We start from the raw sequence: 18835 nt of genomic DNA on the forward strand, positions 1-18835 counted from the left end.
CTCGTGGCTTCTGTTCCCACCAGAATGTGGTTTCAGGGAAGTGCTTGCTTGGGTTCTGAGTCCCATTTTAGATGCCTTTGGAAATGAGGGATGGAGGTGTTACCAGGAACTTATTTGCACAGACTGTTACCTTATTTCTTGGCAGAAAGCATCAAAGCATTTTTTTTTTCATGGACCAAAGAATTAGGGATTTAAAACCGTATTGGCCAATTATTGAGTATATTGTACCCCCCCCCCCCCGTTTCATCTCTTAAGTATTTATCAAAATGTGGTGGTGTTTTTTAGGATTATTTGATTCATATTATAATGGATGTTTCCATTTTTTAACCGTTAGGAACTTTTCAGTGTTATTTGTATCTCTCACCTCATTTTTGTTTGTTGTCTGTAGTTCAGTTAATGCTGCTCCGTAGTGATCCTTTTCCAGGAGCAGTGAGTGGTTTCCACTCGTCATTTTACCAGTTCAGACAAAAAGGTCTCAGGAACCTTGTTTTGAAAGAGGAAGGACCGCCCTGCATTGCAGAAGGAGAGGGAAGGAGTGTTTGGGGAGGATGAAGAGGAACCTGTTCTGAATCTGAAAACTGAAAAGCAGGAGCTACCAGGACAAACTCGGAATTTAAAAAAATACCAAAGAAGGGCCACAGATTCTGGTTAAATCCCAAAGAGACTGAGCTTCCAAACGTTCGGCACTGGTACTTTTCTGGAGAATTGCTTATCCGTATTGAGTATCTTGGTGACCTGAGCTCCTTGTTCTAGCTTGTCAGAAGTGCTTTGCATTTTAATCTTACCTCCTGAGCTGTGGTAGCGGTTGGAATCCAGTTAGTGTTTCCTGAATTCCATTCTTCCCGTTGTTGAGGGAATCCTGAATTGTACTGGACCCGGAGTCCAGTCCGTGGGCACCCTCAGGATTCATGCCGGCTCGAGAGTGAGTTATTTCTAATTACTCTGCATTTGGTATTGGAGCCTCTGCGCATAGGCGTGCGTCCTTGGCAGTTCAGCGGAGCCTCCTCCTGCCATTTTGCTTCACAGTTATGGATACACACGTCTTAACTAAAAAGAGCCCAGGTTCTACTGTCTTGTTTTTCCCCAGTGTGCTTCTCACAGACTTGCCAGTCCTTATTTGTGTGGTATTGAAACTCGATGTTAGTTATCGCTCTCATTTCCCTCCAACATCAATATTTTTAACTTTTCTGGAATAGACGATCTGTTAGTTTGGTAGGGGAACTCATGCCCAAGAATACAGGATTATGGGTTTCTTTTTTTTTTCTGACATGACTTAAAAGTATTCTGATTCATCGTCTGTTCCTTTCTTTAGAAATCTGATACAGTCGCCTAGAAATCTGCCATTTGCTGTCACTGGATTAGTAATTGTCTTTTTCGAGAATTCAGGGTAATAGTGAGTGCGTAAATAAGTAAATAAATAAATGTTGTGTTTTAGGGAAGAAAAAATCCCAGGAAAGTAAAAACAAAGCAAACAAAACCGAAGACCTACAGCTGAAGACAAGTGAGCCAGATTCTGCTTCTGCAAATATGAGAGATTCTGCGGAAGGTAAGCTTGGAAGTTGGCCTTGTATAATTTAGGTATGTATGAGAAGTTATTGTAAATCTCCTTGGGATGCCCTTCTGAGACTTCACCCAAGAACTGGAAAGGGTTAACAGCAGAAGGCTGCCTGAATTTAACGTGGCGAACTGAGCCTTCCACATCCCACTTCCCTTAAAAATATTACTAAAGACCTTCTTTGTTGAAAACGGAATTACTCCCTGGTTAAAATGAAATGAAACATATACTGTATGATGACACTTTATAATAAAGTTCAGAACCATCAAAAACAAATCTCTGGTGATTGAAGTGAGACTGGCAGGGGCTTGAGAAGACTTTGGGGACACTGGCACTAGTCCATCCCTGAGCTGTGTGGGGGCATGTCAGTGTGTTTACTCCAAAGTATTTTATCCAGCTATATGCTTATGATTTATATCCTTATATTGTGTTTGCACTTCAGTTAAAAGCTTACTTGAAATATCGTACACCTTTGATTTTATATATCAGCATGAAAAGTGTGCAGAGTGAAGAGTATTCTTGTTTTTGTGTGTGGTTTTTTTTTTTGTTTTTTAAGATTTATTTGAGAGAGAAAGAGGGAGGGTGAGTGGGGGTGGAGGGGCTCAGAGGGAACTGTGGGGCTCATCCTAGGACCCCGGGATCATGCCCCTTGTTTTTTGTTAGAAATTAAATTCCTATTTTATTTCTGTGTGTTTCTCCATACCAGATTTTCTTATCATCCCTTCTGAGGATTGATATTCTAGGTCCTCCACGAGGTGAGAATTCAGAGAGAGAGGCATGGATTGCAAATTCATCAGAAAGGCAGATTGCTCTGTGCTCCTTGCAGCTGAGCGACCATATTGAGACCTTTGATAATAGAAATGAAGGAGGCCTGTCATAATTTGTTATATGGCAAATATGTGCAGACTGGAGCTTTCTAAGAAGTGTCTGTAGTGACCCAAACAGGCAAATTTCAAAATGTAGGCTTGTGACTCTTCCAAGAAATATTTGTAGAGGAAAAAACCCAACAAAATATTTCGGATGCCTTTTAAAAAGGGCGAAAAATTGATGTGATCTGAAGAGAAACCAGAGTATTTGGATACCTTTTAATAAACCACTTTATTAGCACTGTTTGCGATGATGACATTTATAAAGGATTAAATCCTGTGGCATTGTATGAAGCAAGAACAGACAGGTTGATTTCCTAGAGCCTTGTGACACCAAGTTCTGTGTGCTGATAGCAGATTTGCTAATTAAGACTTTTGTTTGAACGACAGCACAGATACTAAAGAACCGCAGTGCCTTTTGTGACAGAATTAAAATCCTCCAGCTGTCTCTCACCTTAAGTAATTGAAGATAGGTTATTTATTCCTGACATGATGTTTGGTCCTATGAGGAAAAGTACCTAATACTTAACCTGTTTGTGGAGTAGCTGATCCAAGTGTGATTGGTTCCTCACAGGCTAGCTGTCAGCTTCTCCTGAATGTTCGGCATTGTCCTCAGCAAGCAGTCTGTGTACTGAACAAACAGTCCTGACTCGTCTTTGTGTTCCCCAAACCTTCCTTTATTTTTAAAACTCAGCAGACCTCATCGGGTGTGTGGATACACGTTGGTGTGGGCCTTACTAGTTAATTAATAGAGCTCTGAGTGTTTTGCTCCATATGACTTTGGACAGTTTTAAGTCTGGCACTGTTTACCAATCAAAGGGAAAGAATCCCCCCCACCTTGTAACAAAAACCACAGATTTTGGCTAAAAATGGACTCTAAAATTACTAAGCCTTAGAGATGTTATTTTCATTTTCTGTTTTCTCATTTGGATTTTTTTTTAGCAAGATGCTGAGTCTTTGTTGAAAATGTACGTGGAAAGGGAGTTAGCTCCTGCCACCATCAAATGACTGGTGTCCCTGTCTGTGGGGGAATCGTGGGATTAATGAAGTTTGTGAGAGGAGTTTGGGAGAGAAGGCTGGTCTGTTGGGAGAGAAGTAGTGGACAGAAAAGTGAGACTGAATTCCCTGGGGAGGGGGTCTGGGGGGCAGGGCTGAACAGGTGAGCTTGTCGGGAATACCTGGTGTTTGCCGAGCTAGGAATGGTTGGTCTTGTTAGCCCCCCCACCACATCCAGGTGGTCACCGGGTCTGTGGACAGGTGTCTTCTCCTGACAGTCTGGCTGCTCTTTTCTCTGTCCATTGCTTCCTTCCATTTCCATCTTTTAGTCTCTCCCTTCTGATACCCTCTCCTTGGAACTAGTCTCGAGCCTTCAGGACTGTCCTCCTCCCAATCCCATAAGCCATCTTGCTGCCAAATCTCCCATATGACACTCTGCTGCTTTAAAATACCTTAATGGAGCCCCATTGCCCCCAAGTAAGTCCACACTGATTCCCAGTGTGCGACATGTTTTCATTCCTCCTGTTTGCTTTTCCTTTTCTGTCCTTGACCTCCAGGTTCAGCCTGCTCAGTCCTTTCTCTAAGATGCATTCCTTCCCTGATGAGCAAAGTAGTTGTTGGGTGTTTCTCCTCTGTGCTTCCGTAGCACCCCGTACTAACCCCAAAGCATGGCCGGTCATTCATGACAGTCTTGGTGCCTGCCTACTCGTCCGAGGCTGGAGATGAATCTCTGTGAGGATAAGGGTCTGGACAGTCACGTGCACCAGTACAGGCATGTAGTAAATACCAGCGCAGTGAGGAGCCAGCGGTCAGAGTGGCTCTGCATCCTTTACAGAGCTTTTCTTAACGCGTATTCCGTTTTCTTAAAAGGGGCCTCATTCAGCAGGGACTCAGGTGGGACTGTGCCGAGAGCAGCGCTGTCAGCTTTAAATGGGCTCGTGACAGGACCTGGCTTCGAGTTCCTTGCTGTCCCTGTGATTCTTCCCAGCCACTTCTCTGCTTCTCTGCTTTCCTTGATAGTTTCACTATAGTCTCCCTGTCTCCCCGCTCTGTCCCTTCTCTTAGGAACTCCATTAGGCGTTTGTCCCCACTGTTGTCTCCGCCCCCACACCTCCACCTTGGTCAGTTGGATGTTCAGCCCTGTCCTTTTCTTAGCCAAACCCCTTCGTAGTTCCGGACACAGCTGATTGCTCCCTCCTTTTGGAACTTTCTTTACTCTTCTCGGCTCTCCAGATAACCTCACTGGCCATTCTTCTGACCTGTAGGTACTGGAGTCCTCTGGGGGGCCATTTCCCCACCCTTCTGTCTGCGTTCATTCTCCAGGTGGCCACGTGCAGTCCTTGCTCCAAATACCACTTGTAGTTTGAGAATTTATACAGTCTGGGCTCAGCCTCTTTGTTGAACTTGAGTCCTACAAAACAGATGACTTAATATCTTGACTCAGTTGTGTGTGTCAGTGTGTTTGTGTCTCCAAAGTAACTCTTGACTCCCCCTCAACACACACACTCAAGGCGGGGGGGGGGGGGGGCATTGCCTAGACCTACTTTCCCTCAGTCTTTTTAGTAAATAGGATTATTCCAGTTGCTGTGGAATCCTCCTTGGCTCCTCCCTTCCCTCCCCCTCCCCTCCCCTCCCCATCACAGCCCGTCAGCAATCTTGTTAGCCTTTCATCTTCAAAATACATCTGTCCCGGGGCACCGGGGTGGCTCAGTGGGTTAAGCCTCTGCCTTCGGCTTGGGTCATGGTCTCAGGGTCCTGGGATCGAGCCCCACATCAGGCTCTCTGCTCAGTGGGCAATCTGCTTCCCTCTCTCTCTCTCTGCCTCCCTCTCTGTCTACTTGTGATGTCTGTCTGTCAAATAAATAAATAAAATCTTCAAGCAAAACAAAATACATCTGTCCAGTGTCTGACCACTTCCCACCACCTCTCCCTGCCTTCATCCTTGTCCACCTAGAGTCACCTAGAGTTTTCTTTTTTTTAATTTCTCAGTTCCTTCTCACCCCAGACCTTCTGACTTCTTGCTGGTTGTTTTTGTTTGTTTGTTTGTTTGAGCACATCTAACCTTTGACTCAGAGTTTGTGCATCCTCTGTTTTCTCTGTCTGGAGGGCTTCCCTCCCCCAGATATTTGCATAACTCATTTTCTTTAGACTTATGCTCCGCTGTCGCTGTCCTCGTACTAGTGAGTCCCTCCCTGAGTCCCTCCCTGACCACCTGTCTGGGCTCAGGTGGGTTTCTTCTTTTTTCTTTTTATTAAGTTTTTACTTTAATTCCAGTGTCGTTAACATCGAGTGTAACACTGGTTTCATATAGTTAACATATAGTTAACCTCCAGTGTGACACTTCTCATCGCAAGCAGAGGCCTGTACAGAACTACTGAATCACTACACTACTCTTAATCCCATCTCCTGTTTCACCTGTGGCCCTCCCAACCCCCCCCACCCCCCCCCCCCCCCGTAACTACCAGTTTGTTCTTGGTAGTTAAGAGATGTCCTTTATTTGGTTTGTCTTTTTCTGTTTTCCCCTTTGCTCATTTGTTTTTTTTTTTTAATTGCACACTTGAGTGAGATCATACGGTATTCGTCTTTCTCTGACTGACCAACTTTGCTTAGCACTAGACTCTCTCGCTCCATTCATGTTGTTGCAAATGGCAAGATCTTATACTTTTTTACGGTTGAGTAATATTCATGTGTGTGCATACCACATCGTCTTTATCCATTCAACTGTCGGTGGGCACTTGGGCTGCTTCCACAGCTTGGCTGTTGTAAATAATGCTGCAGTAAACATAGGGGTGCATATATCCTTTTGAATTCGTGTTTGTATTTTGGGGGGTAAAAACCCGATAGTGCTAGATTGTCCTAGATTGTGGGTAGTTCTATTTTTTTACTTTTTACTTTTTTGAGGAACCTCCAATACTGTCTTGCACAGTGGCTGTACCAGTTTGCATTCCCACCAACAGTGCATGAGGGTTCCTTTTCTCCACAGCTCCTGAGTTTTTAATAATTTGATTTGTCTTGGGAAACGTCTTAGCTTCTAAATATATAGTTTTGGTCGGGAAAGAGGGAGAGAATCATTCTGTTCCAGACAACCTATGAAGAACCTAACTTGGTGATGCGATTTACAATTTCCTAGTTTCAGTTTGGAATCAAGAGGAATTAGAATTCAGGACCAGACTCCTGATATCATTATCATTGCATACTGGATCCAAATCCCGTATTGTGTCAGTATCAGATGCCGGTGAATTTTTTTGTTTGCTTGTTTTTTTAGAGGTTTTATTTATTTGAGAGAGAGGGTACATGTGAGATAGAACAGGCATGAGGAGGGCAGAGGGAGAGGGACCAGCAGGGAGCCCAGTGTAGGACTCAACCCTAGAACCTTGGGATTATGACCTGAGCCTAAGGCAGACACTTAACTGACTGAACCACCCAGGCTCCCCTCCAGCACGGTTTTACATAATACACTTTCTGCCAACAAAATTGAATTTACATGTGTGTGACTGAACACAGAAGAGATTCGGAGCTCCCCGTGGGCATACCGTGTTCGTACCCGTATCCTCACCACACGGCGTGTTGCCTGGTGTGTGGCAGGGGCTCCGTGAGTGTTTGTTGAATAAATGAACAGAATGGATTCCTGTCCACTGTAGCTTCCTACACGAGGAGGTAGAGCGTTCGGTTGCTGGTCATAGTCTCCCGCACCCAACTTCGGTGATAAGAGGAATCGTTTGAATACTAAGAACTGATCCTCAAGTGACTAGTTTTCGTCCTCACGCCCATGCTTCTGCTTCCCTGTGCCTTCTAGGTCCCAAAGAAGAGGACGAGAAGCCCTCAGCCTCAGCCGCGGAGCAGACCGCCGTTCTGCAGGAGGCGGTCAGTCAGGATGTGCTTCCAGAGCTGGTAGCTCCCCCCGCTGCCTGTGAGCCCCACACAGAACCAGACGAGAAGCCAGAAGCCACGAACTGTGAGGGGAATGATTTGGAGGAAGAGGAGGAAGAGGAAGAAGATGAGGAGGACGAGCTGGAGGAAGAGGGGGAGGAGGAAGCGGACATGCCAAATGAAAGCTCTGCGAAAGAGCCAGAAATACGCTGTGATGAGAAGCCAGAAGATTTATTAGAAGAACCAAAAAATGTTTCAAAAGAAATGCTTGCGGGCTCTCTGGAGGTTCCACCTGTTCCCAGAACTCCCAAAACTAAAGAAGAGGCCAACGGCGATCTGTTCGAGACGTTTCTGTTTCCGTGTCAGCATTGTGAGAGGAAGTTCACGACCAAACAGGGGCTTGAACGGCACATGCACATTCACATATCCACGGTCAATCATGCTTTCAAGTGCAAGTACTGCGGAAAGGCGTTCGGCACGCAGATCAACCGGAGGCGGCACGAGCGGCGCCACGAGGCGGGGCTGAAGCGGAAGCCCAGTGTCGCGGCGCAGCCGCCCGAAGAGCCGACCGACGGCAGGGCGCCTGGGGACGGGGCTGCCACGAAGGATGACTCGCCGCCGTCCGGGCTTGGGCAGGACTCGCTGCTCGCGCATCCAGAGAAGGCCCCCCAAGAGACCATCCAGTCTTCTGTTGGAGAAGAAAATGGGGAAGTCAAAGAGCTTCATCCGTGCAAATACTGTAAGAAGGTTTTCGGGACGCACACCAACATGAGACGGCATCAGCGCAGGGTGCACGAGCGTCACCTGATTCCCAAGGGCGTGCGGCGGAAAGGGGGCCTCCTGGAGGAGCCGCGCCCTCCCGCGGAGCCCGCCCCGCCCGCCCCCAGTGTCTACGTGCCCAGCACAGAGCCCGAGGAGGACGGGGAGGCAGACGACGTGTACATCATGGATATCTCCAGCAATATCTCGGAAAACCTGAAGTTCTATATTGATGGCAAAATTCAGACCAGCAGCAGCACGAGTAACTGTGACGTCATCGAGATGGAGTCAGGCTCGGCAGACTTGTATGGGATAAATTGTCTGCTTACTCCGGTCACGGTGGAGATCACCCAAAACGTCAAGACTGCGCAGGCCTCCCTAGCAGAGGATCTTCCTAAAGAGCCTTCCAGCGGCACAAACAGCGAGTCCAAGAAACGGAGAACCGCGAGTCCTCCCACACTACCTAAAATCAAAGCCGAGACGGAGCCTGACCCCTCGGTGCCCTCGTGTTCCTTATTGCCTCTCACCATAGCCACGTCAGAGGCCGTGTCTTTCCACAAAGAGAAAAGCGTGTACTTGTCATCGAAGCTCAAACAACTTCTTCAGACCCAGGACAAGCTAACTCCTCCTGCAGGCATTTCCACGACCGAAATCCCGAAGTTAGGGCCCGTTTGTGTGTCCGCTCCCGCATCGATGCTCCCCGGGACCTCGAGCAGGTTTAAGCGGCGGACCAGTTCTCCTCCCAGTTCCCCGCAGCACAGTCCCGCCCTTCGAGACTTTGCGAAGCAGAGCGACGGCAAAACATCGTGGACTGATGGAGTTCTAGGTTCCAAAAAGCCCAAATTAGAAAGCCACAGCAGCTCACCGGCGTGGAGTTTATCCGGGAGAGAGGAGAGAGAAGCCGGGAGCCCGCCGTGCTTTGACGAATATCCAGTATCCAAGGAGTGGGCAGCCAGTTCTACTTTCAGCAATGTGTGCAACCAGCAGCCGCTCGATTTATCCAGCGGTGTCAAACAGAAGGCTGAGGGCACAGGCAAGACTCCTGTCCAGTGGGAATCCGTATTGGATCTCAGCGTGCATAAGAAGCCGTGTGGCGACTCGGAAGGCAAGGAGTTCAAAGAAAACCATCTGGTGCAGCAAGCCTGCAATGCTGTAAAGAAAAAGAAACCAACCACGTGCATGCTGCAGAAGGTTCTGCTCAATGAGTACAATGGCCTCGATTTACCGGTAGAGAGCGCTGCAGATGTGACGCGGAGCCCGAGTCCTTGTCAGTCCCTGGATCCCCAGCCAGATGCTGGCCTTGGCCGGGATTCCAGTTTACCGGCCCCTGTGGCTGAGTCCCCACCCGAGGTCTCTCCTTCCTCACCTGCCCTGCACACCTCTTCCCTTTCTTCTGGGCAGCTGCCTCCTCTCTTGATCCCAACACACCCCTCTTCCCCCCCAGCCTGCCCTCCGGTGTTGACTGTTGCCACGCCACCGCCTCCACTCCTTCCTACTGTCCCTCTTCCGGTCCCTTCTTCCGGGGCTTCTCCCCGTCCGTGTCCCTCTCCTCTCTCGAATGCCACCGTGCAGTCCCCGCTTCCCATACTCTCCCCTACAGTGTCTCCGTCACCATCTCCCGTCCCTTCCGTGGAGCCGCTCACGTCTGCTGCCTCGCCCGGACCCCCCACCCTTTCCTCGTCTTCTTCCTCCTCGTCTTCCTCCTCTTCCTTCTCCTCTTCGTCTTCCTCCTCTTCCCCCTCGCCGCCACCGCTCTCAGCAGTATCCTCTGTTGTTTCCTCCGGGGATAATCTGGAAGCTTCTCTCCCCATGATAACCTTCAAGCAGGAGGAACTAGAGAATGACGATCCGAAGCCCAGGGAAGAAGCCCAGCCTGCAGTTGAACAGGAGATTGTTCAAGAAACATTCAACAAAAACTTCGTCTGCAATGTCTGTGAATCACCTTTTCTTTCCATTAAAGATCTAACCAAACATTTATCTGTCCATGCTGAAGAATGGCCCTTCAAATGTGAATTTTGTGTGCAGCTCTTTAAGGCTAAAACTGATCTGTCAGAACATCGCTTTTTGCTTCATGGCGTTGGGAATATCTTTGTGTGTTCAGTTTGTAAAAAAGAATTTGCTTTTCTGTGCAATTTGCAGCAGCACCAGCGAGATCTCCACCCAGACAAGGTGTGCACCCACCATGAGTTTGAAAGCGGCACCCTGAGGCCCCAGAACTTCACTGACCCCAGCAAGGCCCATCGGGAGCACATGCAGAGTGTGCCAGAAGATCCTTTAGAGGCGTCGAAAGAAGAAGAAGAACTGAATGATTCCTCCGAAGAGCTTTACACAACCATAAAAATAATGGCTTCTGGCATAAAGACGAAAGACCCGGATGTCCGACTGGGGCTCAATCAGCATTACCCGAGCTTTAAACCACCCCCATTTCAGTACCATCACCGGAACCCCATGGGCATCGGTGTGACGGCCACAAATTTCACTACACACAATATTCCACAGACGTTCACCACTGCCATCCGCTGCACAAAGTGCGGGAAGGGTGTTGACAACATGCCGGAGTTGCATAGACACATCCTGGCGTGTGCTTCGGCCAGTGACAAGAAGAGGTATACCCCTAAGAAAAACCCAGTGCCCTTGAAGCAGACTGTCCAGCCCAAAAACGGTGTGGTGGTTCTCGATAACTCCGGGAAGAACGCCTTCAGACGAATGGGACAGCCCAAAAGACTGAACTTTAGCGTCGAGCTCAGCAAAATGTCCTCGAACAAGCTCAAGCTAAACGCATTGAAGAAAAAAAACCAGCTGGTCCAGAAAGCAATTCTTCAGAAAAACAAATCTGCGAAGCAGAAGGCCGACTTCAAAACCGCCTGTGAGTCGTCCTCGCACATCTGCCCGTACTGTAACAGGGAGTTCACGTACATCGGGAGCCTGAACAAACACGCCGCCTTCAGCTGTCCCAAAAAACCGCTCTCTCCTTCCAAAAAAAAAGTTTCCCACTCATCCAAGAAAGGCGGACACTCCTCACCTGCAAGTAGCGACAAAAACAGCAGCAGCCACCGGCGACGGACGGCGGACGCGGAGATTAAGATGCAGAGCACGCAGGCTCCACTGGGCAAGACCAGAGCGCGCAGCTCGGGCCCCGCCCCGGTCCCGCTGCCCTCCTCGTCCTTCAGGTCCAAGCAGAATGTCAAATTCGCGGCTTCGGTCAAGTCCAAAAAGCCAAGCTCCTCCTTAAGGAACTCGAGCCCGATCAGAATGGCCAAAATAACTCACGTTGAGGGGAAAAAGCCCAAAGCTGTGGCCAAGAATCATTCTGCTCCGCTTGCGAGCAAGACGGCCCGCGGCCTGCACGTGCGGGTGCAGAAGAGCAAAGCCGTCCTGCAGAGCAAATCCGCTTTGGCCAGTAAGAAAAGAACAGACCGGTTCAATGTAAAATCTAGAGAACGAAGTGGGGGGCCGGTCACCCGAAGCCTCCAGCTGGCAGCCGCTGCCGACCCGGGGGACAGCAGGAGGGAGGACAGCGGTGGCAAGCAGGAGCTGAAGGACTTCAGGTAAGCCGAGTCTTCCAGGGCCGGAGGAAGTCCGAGCTGACCAGTGCCGGGGGGGGAAGACGGTTGGAAGAACACAATATTCTTGCCCAATGGCTATTTTTTCCTGTAGAATTTTGACATAAGTGTTTAAAGGAAGTAGCTGTTGGTTCAGTTGGAGGCATAAAGAAGGGTCACGCTGCTTTGACTGCCTCAGACCTGAATTCCCAGCTTTTGTGTCAGATCTAGGACTCACCGAGTGGTACCGTTTCTTTGACAGGGCCGGTTGTGAATTGAATTTGAAACCATGAAAAAGCTCTCAAAAGTACCCTATTACGAAAAGATGAAATGCTTTCACGCTTCCTTCATGTCTTGGGTCATATCTCAGTGTCACATTGTGTTATTTCTGGACCATAGATCATCGCTCATGGTTAAGGTTGTTGGATCACTGAGTTCATTGAAACCACATTGTAGTCTTGTTTAATATTTCTATGACTGGAGCATAATTACAGTAATCGAGCATGCTTTTATCATTCATGCTTTCTTTTATCGTGTTTTAATTTGAAAAAGTTGCCCCATTGGTTAAAAGAAACACACGACACCGTACTCCTTTTAAGATGCCTTCTGTCTCCCCACCCATTCCCCTCTCCAGACAGAGGATAAGAAACGGGCCAGATTCCGAAGAAAGGAGAGGAGGGAGCGCTGAGAGCCTTGCATGGGGGCGCAGAGCCTGGCAGGTCCCTCAGGCGGGGGTGTCCGTGCCTTTGTTCCCCCCAATAATGGCAGAAGAATTCATCTTAGGGTGGAGGTGACGTCACCGTTTTATTCTGTGTCCTCCCTGTATTAAGAACTGTTCTCAGTGACACATTAAAGACACAGGGCAGTGGTTAAATTTGTCATACTGACTTTCAGACTTTCCAAGTTACTCAGGTAACCTGAGCTGATGTGTGGTCTCCGAATCCCTGCTCCTGGGTGATTCCTCCCGGTGAATCCCGTGTGACATAGGCAACATCAGATAGAATTGCTGCAAAATAACTTCCAAATCTTGTCCTTTCAGAGTGACGAGCTGCTCGGCTCTAGGCTTTCTTGGCTGTAACTTTGAGTGTCTGAAAACTCTGGTGTTTCAGGCAAAGCATTAGTATGAATTCTGAGGAGTGAAAGCGTTAGAATGAATTCTGGGGCGTGACTGCCATTTCAGAGAGTCCTGAGGATGCCGAGATGCTGTGGTCACTGCGCAGTTGATGAGCAGAGTCCTTGGTGCAGGTGTGCCTTAAGTCATGGCTGAAGAACGATGGAGAGAAGGGTCATCAGCCAAGGCTGATGGGAATAATTTACTGTAGGAAGGAAGGGTCACAGTTTTAAAGAGCAACTTTCATGAGTGAACTGAATAATCCGTCACGGTAGTTCCAGATTGGCGTCTGGTCTCCGGCCATGGCATATGCCTAACATAGCATCTTGGAGTTTAGCCTCAGCAACAATGCACACCTGTTTCTCAGCTCTTCAAGCTGCCTGCCTGTGGCAGTTTAACTGTGTACCTGTTTGTACCCCGTCTGTGTTCTGGAAGTTCCACAGCAACAGGATGTTCTTGAACCGAGTCCTTTTCAAGGTTAAAGAACCAGAAAATGCCATCATTTTCATAGACTGTACTGAAAACACTTCCCAGGTGGTTGATGCTCTAGAATGTACTATGCATCCCTTTTTGTCTGCAGTGTTACCTGAAAGCATCACTCATTTTATACCGGATCCCAACTTATACAGTTCAAGGGTGAGGTTATGAAAAATTAAAGTACAATGAAGATAAACTCTCTGAGTGACTATACATGTATGAAGTTCATTCACTTGGGCTCTTACTCATCCAGTGCTTTTTTTTTTTTTTTTTTTTAATTTTTATTTATTTATAAGAGAGTGAGGGAAGAGGAGAGAAAGAAGGGAGCACAAGTGGTGGGGAGGGGTAGACAGAGTGGAAGAAGACTCCAGACTGAGCAGTGAGCCTGAAGTGGGGCTCGATCCCAGGACCCTTGGATCATGATCTTAGCCAAAGCCAGACATTTAATCAACTGAGCCATCCAGGTGCCCAGTAAGACATTTTTAAATAGAGGTTCATTACCTGGCAGTTCTCACTCATGAAAATTTTAAAGTATGTACATAAACAGAAGAAAAATAATCCCAAATAGAAATTCTGAGATGTAAGAAGAGAAGAAAAAAGTTAAATACATAGTTCAGTTTAAATGAACATTGAGACTACAATATGAAAGTTATAAAAACGTCCATTATTTTTTAAAAATACAAGACAGAAAACACAAAGCAACAATACATGTAAATTTGAAGTCAAGTAAATTGAGTTAAACATATTCAAAATTCCTTGTATTAACATTATCCATGGACAGGAGAAAATCCTCACTAGGATATTAGCATATTAATAGTAGCAATGTATGAATCAAATGAATGAAATCACAACTTAATTCAGTTTTCCTGAGAAATGCAAAGTTGGTTTAAATGCAAAATTGGTTTAACATGGGCACATAATGTAATTCACCACTGACAAATTATTAAAAATATTATCTCAATATATGCAAACTAAACCTTCATTCATTTAACATTCATCCATGATAAAACTTAGAAAACTAATAATATAAGGGATCTGTTAATATAATTGTCAAATAAAGACCCTCGGTGACCCCATAACAAATGCTGTTTGGTGTTCTCACCTTTTATAATCCTTTTCCCTTAAGTGTAGCCAAGATCTGTGACTTGACTCTAGCCATTAGAACATGGCAACTGTAAAGGAATCTTGCAGATATAATTGTTAATTTCAAGTTAATCAAAAAGGGATTATTCTATGTAAGCCTGATTGAAGCAGGTGAAATCCTTACAAGATTGAGCCCTCTCTGCAGGGAAATTCTTCTTACTGGCCTCATGAAGTAAAAAGCCATATTGGAGAGGCCTACCTGGCAAAGAAGAAGGAACAGCCTTGCTATAGACTGAATATTTCTGTCCCTCCAGCTCCCAAATTAGTGTGTTAAAATTTAGTGTTCAATGTAATTGTATTTGGAGGTGGAGACTTTGGGAAGTGATTACTCGTGAAGGTGGAACCCTCATGAATCGGATTAGTGCCCTCATAAAGGAGTCCTGAGAGAGCTCCCATGGCCCTGTGCAGTACGAAGAAACAGGAGGAAGACCACTATCCATGAACCAGAAAGCAGGCCCTCACTGGACACTGAATCTGCCAGTGCCTTGAATTTGGACTTCCCAGCCTCCAGAACTGTGAGAAACAATATAATAAGATAGTTTAGCAAGATAGGTGAATCTAAGCTCAATATGCAAAATAATTTTATTTCTATAACCTAGCAACAGGAAATGAAATTGATTTTTTAAAATAATATTTATGGTAGGATCAAAAGTATCAAATAACTGGGAATAAATCTAAAAAATATCTGCAAGACTTTTATAGGAAATTTTTTAAACATTGAGAGTTAATTAAAATCGTGTTTGGAAAACTCAGTATTTTGAGAGAGAAAACACAAGCAGGGGAAGCAACAGGCAGAGGGAGAAGCAGGATCGCCAGTGAGCTAGGATCCCAATGCAAGACTCAATCTCATCACCCTGGGATCATGGCCTAAGCCACCCAGGCATCCCTGATCTGAATTTTATCATAAGGAAACATAAAAAAAAACTTGCACTGAAAGACATTCTACATTACTGGAATTAACTCTTCAAAAGATTAAGTCATGAAAGCCCAGGAAAGACTGACTAAGTAACTGTTCAAAACTGAAGGAGACTAAGAGACACAACATCGGAATTAAATACATGGCTCTGAACAGGAACTTGCTTGCTGTACAGACATGTGACAAAACTTAAAAAGAGCATTAGGACTAAATGATTAAATGATAGAGTGTATAGGGTGCTTAGGTGGCAAGAATATATAGTTGACATGGTTTGAATGGGTGTAGTTATATGCAGATTTTTTCAGTAAATACAGGACAGTACTATAAGTGTATTTTCTTTTATGATTTTTTAAAAGATCTCTATTTATTCATATGACAGAGAGAGAGAGAGATCAGAAGTAGGCAGAGAGGCAGGCAGAGAGAGAGAGGAGGAAGCAGGCTCCCCGCTGAGCAGAGAGCCCGATGTGGGGCTGGATCCCAGGACCCTGAAATCATGACCCGAGTCGAAGGCAGAGGCTTTAACCCACTGAGCCACCTGGGCGCCCCCTCTTCCTTATGATTTTAATAAGATTTTCTTTTCTCTAGCTTACTTTATTGTAAAAGTATAGTATGGAATACATATAACACAAAACAAGTTAATTAACTGTTTTTGTACACGGAAGTTTTCTGGTCAACAGCAGATTATTAGTACTCAAGTGCTTGGAGAGTCAAAAGTTATGCACATATTTCTGACTGCAAAGGGTCTGTGCCCTTAACCCCCGCATTATTCAAGGGTCAGCTGTATTAGAATTAATTGTCTGATTGTCAAGGTTGTACAGTAGTTATGCAGAATGTACTGACTTGTAGGATATAAATGCTATGGGAATCAGGCATAATTTAACAATTGTCTTGCAAATGGTTCTTGGGTAAAAGTTCTTTTTTTTCTTTCTAATTTTAAGACTGTTCTGAAAAAAGTAAATAAAAAATAAACAGAAAAGGTGAAAAGCCTTAGGCAAATCTTATTTCACCATGAGGGAAGAGCTATGAAACAGTATTTATTTATTTATTTATTAAAAAAAAAATTTTTTTTAAGATTTCATTTATTTATTTGACAGAGAGAGAGAGATCACAAGTAGGCAGAGAGGTAGATGGAGAGAAAGATGGAAGCAGGCTCCCCACTGAGCAGAGCGTCCAATGTGGGGTTCGATCCCAGGATCATGAAACCATGATCTTAGCTGAAGGCAGAGGCCCAACCCACTGAGGCACCCAGGCACCCCAGAATCAGTATTTAAAATTAAAATTATACATAGGTTTTATGGCACTATAAAAATTAGAATACGTGTAAATATTGACAATAAACTTAGCAGCAATATATCAAAATAATGTCTGTCTAAATCTCCAGGTTCATATGTAGTAATAAAAATTGGAAAATACCAAGAAGTTATCAGTTAACATGACTGAAGTATTCATGAAAACTTGGTTGGTTGGGTGCTGTTTAGAAAGCTGGTATTTGGGCAGCCTGGAGCATGTAAAACCCATAATGCTGATTTCCACATAAAAAATCTGCTTAAAAGTTAATTAGCTGCCCAGAAACATAGCTTAAAATATTATATAAACTTTCATTACACACATGGTCCAGAAATATTTTCCTTAAAGATTTTTGCATATCATCCATTTAATAGGGAACAATTAAAATGTTGTGTAAACATCCAGTAAATAAATTTTTACTATTTATCTTTCAGATGCTATCCTTTTGCTTCAGAAACTCTGAGTACTCTCTGTATGCTTTCATTATGTCATCACAATCTGTATGTCTTGCAAAAGTAGATTCTAAAGAGGTGGTCTCACCAGATGAGCCTGATTCAAATTCAGCAGCCGCTTCCTTTGCTGCTCTAGTTATAGTTTCTTCCAACTCCTGTTGCACCTTGGTGAAGTAAGTATCGATGTCATTACTTGAACGCCGTGAGTTTGAGGTACGAATCACCACGTTTTCTCTTAGAGCAACATTTCTATTGAATAGTGAACTATTGTTATTAACGTTTCTACCATAAGGCAGACCAAGGGCTGGCCTCACATTAATAGTGTCAAGCAAATTTTGCTTTTGCTGCTTCTCCACCAGAAGTTTGGTAGTGGTCTCTGCCAGCCTCTCACTAGTCTTATTCAGTTCATTTGTCAATGACATTCGATGTGTTACTTCTTCTAGGTAGAGGTGCTTGTATCTGTCCAATTCTGTTTTAGTAAAGTCTTGACAACTTTTCATTTTGGATAATTCAAATTCCAGCTCTTTAATTCTGAGTTCCATTTGACTTCTTACTGAAGCATTATTATTTTCTCTTAACTGTGCTATGCTTTCTTGAAATGCTACTTGCGTCACGTTGATTTCTACACAATTTCTGAGGTTTACTACTTGTCGTTCCAGCTTCTTTTTATTCTTCTCTAGCTTTTCACATGTCGTCTGTATTTCTTTAATAGATGATAATTCCTGAATAAAAGCCTGGTTTCTTGAAGACACAGTTTCCAGTTTTGCTATACGATCATCATCCTGATTCCTACTCTGAGCCAGTTTTTCCTTTAAGTCTTTTACCTCATCTTCTAAATTCATACGACAACATGATGTCACCTCCAGTGAAGCCACTGACACAGATAGTTTTTTTAGGGTATTGGCCAGTTCTTCTTGAAGCTGTATCACAGCAACCTGATTGAAATTATTTCTTACAGTCCTCAATTCCATATCTAGTGCTCTAAAATTAAATTCAAGTTCTTGTTTCATTTCATCTTCTTTCTTATACTGCTCTTCTCTTTTTGTTAGTTGCTCCTGAATCTTTTCATATAAGATTTCAGCATTTATTCTTTTTTGTTTTTCTTGTCTTAAAAGTAAATCTCAGACTGCAGAGTTCATGCTCCCATTCTATTTTTTGAAGCTCCAACTTAGATATCATTTCTTTTGTTTCTGATAGCTGCTTTTGTAGTGCCTTAGCCATATTTTCCATTTTTTAATTTTTTTCTTTTAAGTTGTTCACAGTGAAATTTTTTAAGTTCTATTAATCTTTCATATGAAAGAACCGCATTCTGGGTTTCCAGTAAACTGACAGAATCTTTACAATCCATGTCATGCTGTTCAGTTAGCAACATGCAAGTCATATGATTAGAGTAAGGCATGTGGAAATCCTCCAAAATTGTTTCAGATGACAGAGTTAAGTCATCGAAGTCATCCATAGAGTCAATTTGTTTTTTGACCTATTCCACGTCACTCGATGTTTTCTTTGAAGATCTTCCTTCATCTTGATCTGTTCCACTTGAAGTGCTGTCATTATTCATTTGCAGAGGATGAGAAGTTAGAGAAGGGGCTTTCTCAAACCTTGATGTAATCACAGATTCTTTTGATGTTTGTTTTCCTTTATCCTTGCTCCTTCCTTCCTTTATATCCAAAGCAGGATCACTTGAACCAGCCGCAGGCTCGGTGAGCTCGGAGCGCGGCCGGAGGTCAGGCAGACGGGAGTAACTGGGCGCTGTTCTCTGAGGGCGCACTGAGGAGTGGGGCCCCGGGCTCTCGGCTCCTCCGGGCCAGAGACCAGGAGGCCGCAATTTTCATTCCCGTCCTCCGGAACTCTACGGAAAGTC

At 44.9% G+C, this 18835-nt stretch overlaps 1 protein-coding gene across 3 annotated transcripts in view; it reads left to right on the forward strand.

Moving 5' to 3' along the window:
- The first annotated feature begins 1429 nt into the window (after positions 1 to 1429).
- The window catches only part of PRDM2 (PR/SET domain 2), a 50985-nt gene continuing 33579 nt past the window's right edge, over positions 1430 to 18835 (forward strand). For 2 of the 3 annotated variants that reach the window (XM_082685424.1, XM_082685425.1), the window contains exons 1-2: positions 1440 to 1546; positions 7214 to 11594. In XM_082685424.1, the coding sequence (XP_082541550.1) occupies positions 1528 to 1546; positions 7214 to 11594 (4400 nt within the window). In that variant the 5' untranslated portion in view covers positions 1440 to 1527. Of the gene's footprint in view, positions 1547 to 7213; positions 11595 to 18835 lie in introns of all 3 variants that reach the window. The other variant, XM_082685426.1, reaches the window with a different exon arrangement.

The sequence above is a fragment of the Mustela nivalis genome (assembly GCF_964662115.1).
Source record: "Mustela nivalis genome assembly, chromosome: 10".
NCBI classification, from domain to species: Eukaryota; Metazoa; Chordata; class Mammalia; order Carnivora; family Mustelidae; genus Mustela; species Mustela nivalis.